Genomic DNA, 6,647 nt, shown 5'->3' with positions numbered 1-6,647 from the left:
CTTTCCTGCCTATGCAGGGGGTCGGACTCGATGATCTATTGAGGTCCCTTCCGACCCTAGCATCTATGAATCTATGATTGGACTTTCAAATGATTGGTATTCTGGTTTGCTGAAGGTACCACAGGCCTGGCACGCACAATGTCAAATAACCAGAAACTCTAGGTTTAATTAAATGGTAACTGTGGCAGCTGCTGTTGTAGACCTCAAGCAAATTCTTACCAGCTGTGGGAGCTGAATAATGCCTTGCTGTTAAATGTGAGCAGAAAGGAGCATTTTGCTTAATGTCATTCAAGGTCCAGGGAGTTTGATCCTTCTTGTTTTTTCAAGCCTCCAATCCAGGTGTATGGAATAGAAGGTCGCTATGCTACTGCTCTCTACTCTGCTGCTTCTAAGCAGAAGAAACTGGAGCAGATGGAAAAGGAACTGAGTCGAGTATTGGTAAGGGGAGCTTTGTTCAGTTGCATTTTTTTTTTAAACAAGATAGTGTGGTTCTTGTAACATTTAATCTTAAATTACTGTAGAACATGGATCATTCTTATCAAAATGGTTAGCAACCCACTTGGCAGGTTGCTGAATTAAAAATAAGCTGCTATTTCAAAGAGTGTGGCTTCTCCAGTTACCCAGAATTGGTCAGTGTGTTGCGGAACTGATGGGAGAGAAGCCCTTTAAAATAAAAGCAAACAGCTGGAGTACCTCAATCAGAAATTTGTGGTTAATTTGCAAATGCTCATTTTCATGGTGGGTTAGGAACCTGTGTGAAGAATCTAAATGATACTACAGTTGTTTGGGGATAACTTACTTATAGTTTCCAGCAAAGGAAAAGGAATTTCCCTAGCTCTTTAGCAAATTCTGAGCATTGCAAACTTTAAAATTATGCACGTACATTATATAGAACATGTGCTTATAATGCTCTTGCTCTCTGGTCTACTTCTTTTTTTTTTCATAAGCTTTACAGTAGGATGATGGGAAAGTTTCTACTTGGCTTTGAATACCCAAATTGTCCATGTTCTGCTTAACTAAACAAACATGTGGAATTTCCAAGTATATGTTACCAATAGCTATACAGTGTTCTTTCTATTGATAAGCCTGTTTTTTGGGTTTTTTTGTTGTTCTTAGACTCTTATGAGGGATCCCAAATTGGCCAGTGTTGTCCTGAATCCTCACATAAAGGCTGCAATTAAGAAAAAAACTGTAAATGATATCGTAGTAAAAGAAAGATTGTCCCCCATCACTGTCAACTTGGTCAGTAAGTAAGCATTTCTCTTCTAACTAGTCTGAACTTTTGATTGGCAATTATTGTCATGCTCTGGCAGAATTAAATACTACAGTGCCTTCATGCTGAAGGAGGTCTTCCTACATAAAATAGTTATAGAAGTTCTTGGGTACATGCTATTGATTTCTGTCACACACAACGTGCATTGAATGCACTTTCTATATATATAACTTACCAAAAGATCTTGCTCACGTATTGTTTCTGTGTGTTCCTCTTTTTCCAGATTTGCTTGCTGAAAATGGTCGCTTGCATCAAACTCCTGATGTGATTTCTGCTTTTGGAAAGATCATGAGTGCATACCGTGGAGAAGTGCTCTGCTCGGTCACCACAGCTCAGGTAGATAAGGAATAGCAAGATTGAGTTTGGCAGGAAGAGATAATGTTTGTATTCTAGTTTATTGTTCTGGAAAGCCTAAGCCAGGGAAGTTAAGAACATATGTGAAATGAGGAACATGACATGTTCACAGCAATAAGAGCAGAGTTGTTACACACTTTCTTTACTTTTTCCTAAATAAAGCTTGTTAGATTTGTGTTATTTCCCAGTGCTTGCACTATGCCAGCTCTTATAAACCATAAGTTCGTTTTTAATAATGCAATCAACCATGACAGTAGGAGGTTCACACTTAAATAGCCTACTATTTTAGTAGGCTTTTGTCTGCTGTCGTTGCTACTTGTTAACTTCTATAGCAGGGGCAGGCAATTATTTCAGGCAGAGGGCCACTTACTGAGTTTTGGCAAGCCATCGAGGGCCACATGACAGGCAGCCAGGGGCAGATAAATACTAATTTTCTAAATTTTGTAGGGGCCCCATGGGCTGGATAGAATGGCCTGGTGGGGCTGCATTTTGCCCCACCCCTGTTAAATAGATATCTTTCTTCCCTGTAAAATAAGAGGAATGCTTTGCCAGCTTAGTAGACTAAAATTTACCGTTTTTTAGTAACTGAAAGGTCAACTTTCTTTCAGATATGGGTGCTTCACTTGTGGTTTTTTTAACCACAAAAAGGGGGGACTTCATTTCCCCCAAATGTCACATCCCTTTCATCAGAGCAGTAGCTCTTGCTAGTAGTTAAACAAAATTTATAGTCACTTGTGAATGTTTGTCTTAAAATAGATAGGAATCAACTTTCCATGCAAATGTCACTGAAAGCCTATGGTGGCCTGTACTTTGCTTTAGGGAGCTGCTTATAGCCTATCTTGTATCTTTCACCATGTGCAGTACTGGTGACAAGGGGCGTTTCTCAAAAGTGCAAGCAGGCCTACTCCCCTTTGCTGTTGACATGCTTAAAATGAAACTGATGCAGGAGCCTTTTCAGCTTTAGAGCTTGTGGTTGGAGACTCTTAGGTCTGGCACTTTCCCAGATTAAGTTATTCACTTGTAGGTAAAAGCTTTTGTGTCCCATCTCCCCAAACTGCTAAAGTTGGAAAAGTCAAAACCTTATGCAGGGCTCTGATTTGCCTAGCCAGATTTAAATAATTCATTTCTTTTTTCTGTTTACAAGTGTACAGTAGGTTTCTGTGGTCTCAGTTGTTGGACATTAACTTGCTGTCCAACCAATTTAAAAATTGTTGTGACCACAAACACAGTTCTGTATGTACTTTGGGTGCACGCATTTCTTCATGCTCTTTAAAACTTCTATAGCCACACCTGCTGTTGTGTGGCTAAATTAGACTGTTGTTATCACTTTTTGTCAGTGTATCAATATTGCAGCTGGATTCTATGTGGGTCTCCATATTGCTCTCATCACTGCAGTATCCAAGTCCTCCTTGTTAATGTTTTGGAGTTGATCCTTGCTGCTACATGTACATGGACTAGGAAAATTTCTCTCAGTACTTGAGGAATTGAGGTGACTGCTCAAGGCATGCAAGAAGTTGTTTGCAAAGCTGGAAACTGCACTTCCCAATGACTACTTTTCTCTGTCCTCTGTATTCAATGTTATCAGCAAAAAAATAACTTCCTTGTGTAGTGCAGGCAGTCTTGCCAATCAGATGCCAGTGAAACAGTAGCATTGATAAAAGAATTTAATGTCTTGCTCACAAGGTGTTGCTTTCAAAGTATTGCTGGAAACATAACCGTAAATGGTAAAATATCTAATGGAATTGTGTGGTACTAAGAGACTGTCCCAAAGCAAAGCAAATGCTACTCTGCTGAGTCTGTTAAGACTCAAAATAGAAAATTTCAGGTATTTAAAGTGTTGGGAAAAATGCTTTTTCTCTTCTATTTCTTTGATTTATTTTTTTTGTGCTTTTCCCCCCACCCCTCCTCCAGCCCTTGGATGAAGCCAGTCTTGCTGAGCTGAAAACTACTTTGAACAGCTTTCTGGCTAAAGGAGAAATCCTAAAACTGGAGACCAAGGTATGGATTAATGAGTTGTGAATTAACTTTATTAAGTCTTGCCATAACCAGTAGGCAGACCCTTAGCCACAGTCTTCACTGAAAGATCTGTTATACATTTTTTTTTCAAGTATTTTATGAATTCTTATTTTTTACAATTTTTTTTTCCTTCACTGCATAAAAGAAGTTGACCACTGACTATCTGGCTAATAGAATGTTGTTTAATCTTTTTCTTTTCTTAGACTGATGCATCAATCCTGGGTGGAATGATTGTCAGCATTGGAGAGAGATATGTTGACATGTCCACAAAAACCAAGATTCAGAAACTGACCAGAATCATGAAAGAAGCTGTTTAACACATTATCCTACTGTTTTTTTTCACAGTGAGACCTATCAATACAATCTGGAAACAATAAAAATATTTGTCCTTGAATAGACTGTAGTGGTGTTCATAATTCAGAGTCTGCTCAGTAACTCTGAAATGCAGCATTTGGAGGCAGTAACGGCTCTCTAATTAAAGTAATAATGAGCTTTAATTACAAAGCCATACTTCGGTGCTGTTTATTACTCAACTTAGCCTGAGTGTTGCTAATAAGCTAAAGGAAAAACTTAAAATTGCTCAAGCAAATAAGAGTTCTTGTATATTACAGCCTTTAGCACTTTAATTCAGGAACAGCATTTAAATTTTGCTGTTGGCAAAAGGGTTTTTATGAGTACCAGTAAAATAGATTTTGCAAGGGCAGGAATGGGTTAATACTTAAACTCCCAGTAGTTGAAAATGAGACATGTTCAGTTCTGTAGCTGCCAGTTGAACATTGTAGAATAGCTACCTCACCAGTTAATTTTCTCCTTTTTTAGCTACTTATAAAAGCCAAACTAGGAAAGGATTGATGTCCCTCAGAAGCAAGGTGCACTGCTGAAACTGCAGCATTTTGTGGCAAGGTAATTCACTTCAGGAAAAAACTAACAAGATCGGACTCACTGGACCCTTGGGGCATGTCCACAAATGCAGGCATACATACTTGCAGCAGTTCAAAGAGAAGTGGCGCAAATTTGAGATGGGGCTTTTGCCTCGCCGCATGTGCCTGGACATGTACTTTGGTATAGGACAAATTCTACCACTTGGGGTAAAATAACGCTGCCTGGCTCCTCCTGGATCTGCAGCCAGGGGGTGCTAGAGGCTGGGGCCAGCACAGGTACTGGCTCCAGCAGTATAAAAAGCCCAGCAAGTAGCTCAGGACTACTCACTCACAGGAGCTTTGGGGGCTTAGTCAATTGGTACCTGGGGACACTACCTCTTGTGCCAACTGGACTGCTGAAGCAGCCCTGATAGTTCCCTGCACCATCTACCCACTGCAGCAGTCTGGCAGAGGGGGCTGCTGCCTGGCTGGACCTGCTACCACCCACAACAGCATGTGGCCCCAAAGCTGCACACCTGCCAGACCCGGATGGGGACTGCATGGCCAGGGCTGCAGCAGGGGCGGGCAACCACCTGCAGCAGGATGAGAGCAGGTTGGGGCCAGTGGCGGCACCAGGCTCTTCCTGGTGCTTGGGATGGGCTGCAGCAATAGGAGCGGGGTTGCTGCCAACCCAAACTCGCCATAGCTCCCCGCAACCTGCCCTAGCAACGCTGCCAAGCGCTGGGAAGAACCTGGTGCCACCGCTGGCCCCAGCCTGCAGCAGCTGCCAGCCTCTACCTGCTCGCGTCCTGCTGTTGGCTGCTGCCTGCTGCTGGGCTGCACCGTGCTGGGTGGGGTCCAGGGCACAATGCAGCCCAGTGACTGCAGGCAGCTAGCATCGGCCGCTCCTGGGGCTCCTACAGTAGGGGCCACGGTGAGTGGGGAGAAGTGGGGTAAGTGGGGCTGCCGCCCAGCCCGAGCACTGCAAAGAGCCTGGTGCTGCCCCTGCTGCACCCCAGGAGTGGCAGATGCCTCCCGCTTGTAGCCACTGGGCTGTGCTGCACCCCTCTTTCTTCCCCTCCCCTTCCCTAGCCCCAGCCTCACTCCCTCCCCTCCCTCACTACTGTAGGAACACATCCCTATCTGTTTCATTGTAAACTGGGTTCGCTTTATACACCATTCCCTGGGAACGCATCTACCACATAACTCGAGGGAAACCTGTATTGCCCAGAAGATGTTCTGAGTGTGGTGACCTGCTTTGAACTGTCGCTGCCACTTGGAGCCAGGAGGTCAGCCACTTCCAGCTGGGCCCTGGGTGCCTGCTCTGATCAGGCTTCTCTGCCTCCGTCCTACTACTTACCTCACTAGCAGGAATTCTAGTGTTCCTTATTTAAAAACTACAAAATCCTTGATAAAAGAAATCCCAAAATCACTCATAAACCCCCAAATCCATGTTCTGCCACAATTAAAACAAAAGACCACTATATAGAGAGAGAGAGAAAGAGATCAAAGCAGTGGGGCAATGCTTTATTCATATATTCACAATATTAAAGCAGTTTGGAAGCCTACCAGTGCCTCTATCATCATAATAAAATAAATTCTAAATATCTGCAGTTTGGCATTGACTTTTGCTTTTTTTGTCATAGAAAAATCAGAGCTGCCCTTACCCACTTTGCTCACCAGGATGTGCAGCGCTGAGCAACATTGATATACCAGTGCCCTGCCCCTACCCTTGCCCCTCTCAACCCACAGCCTGTCCCTCACCCCTGACACACAGGGCCAGCTATGTGAGGGTGGTGTGGGGTTTGTGGGTGGATTGTAGGGGGGATTCATGGGGGCAGCTGTTCAGGAGGGGTGGGTACCCTGCCCACTGCAGGGCACAGCCCCCCCTGCACAGCTCACAGAATGCCCCCACTGAGGGCTACAGCCCCCCCCCCGACAGGAACCCACAGCCTGTCCCTCACCCCTGACACACAGGGCCAGCTATGTGAGGGTGGTGTGGGGTTTGTGGGTGGATTGTAGGGGGGATTCATGGGGGCAGCTGTTCAGGAGGGGTGGGTACCCTGCCCACTGCAGGGCACAGCCCCCCCTGCACAGCTCACAGAATGCCCCCACTGAGGGCTACAGCCCCCCCCCCGACAGGA

At 44.4% G+C, this 6,647-nt stretch overlaps 1 protein-coding gene across 1 annotated transcript in view; it reads left to right on the top strand.

Annotated features, from left to right (window-relative positions):
• Window positions 1-4,037, top strand: part of ATP5PO (ATP synthase peripheral stalk subunit OSCP) — an 8,205-nt gene extending 4,168 nt beyond the window's left edge. Inside the window, exons 3-7 of the mRNA XM_006025697.2 lie at window positions 328-438; window positions 1,117-1,246; window positions 1,497-1,609; window positions 3,539-3,625; window positions 3,847-4,037. Coding sequence (XP_006025759.1) covers window positions 328-438; window positions 1,117-1,246; window positions 1,497-1,609; window positions 3,539-3,625; window positions 3,847-3,960 — 555 coding nt within the window. The 3' untranslated portion in view covers window positions 3,961-4,037. The remainder of the gene's footprint in view (window positions 1-327; window positions 439-1,116; window positions 1,247-1,496; window positions 1,610-3,538; window positions 3,626-3,846) is intronic.
• Window positions 4,038-6,647: the final 2,610 nt, after the last annotated feature.

Source organism: Alligator sinensis, unplaced genomic scaffold (genome assembly GCF_000455745.1).
Source record: "Alligator sinensis unplaced genomic scaffold, ASM45574v1 scaffold966_1, whole genome shotgun sequence".
Classification (NCBI taxonomy): domain Eukaryota; kingdom Metazoa; phylum Chordata; order Crocodylia; family Alligatoridae; genus Alligator; species Alligator sinensis.
The sequence above is the reverse complement of the archived record's forward strand: the minus strand, read 5'-3'. Positions and strand labels throughout refer to the sequence as shown.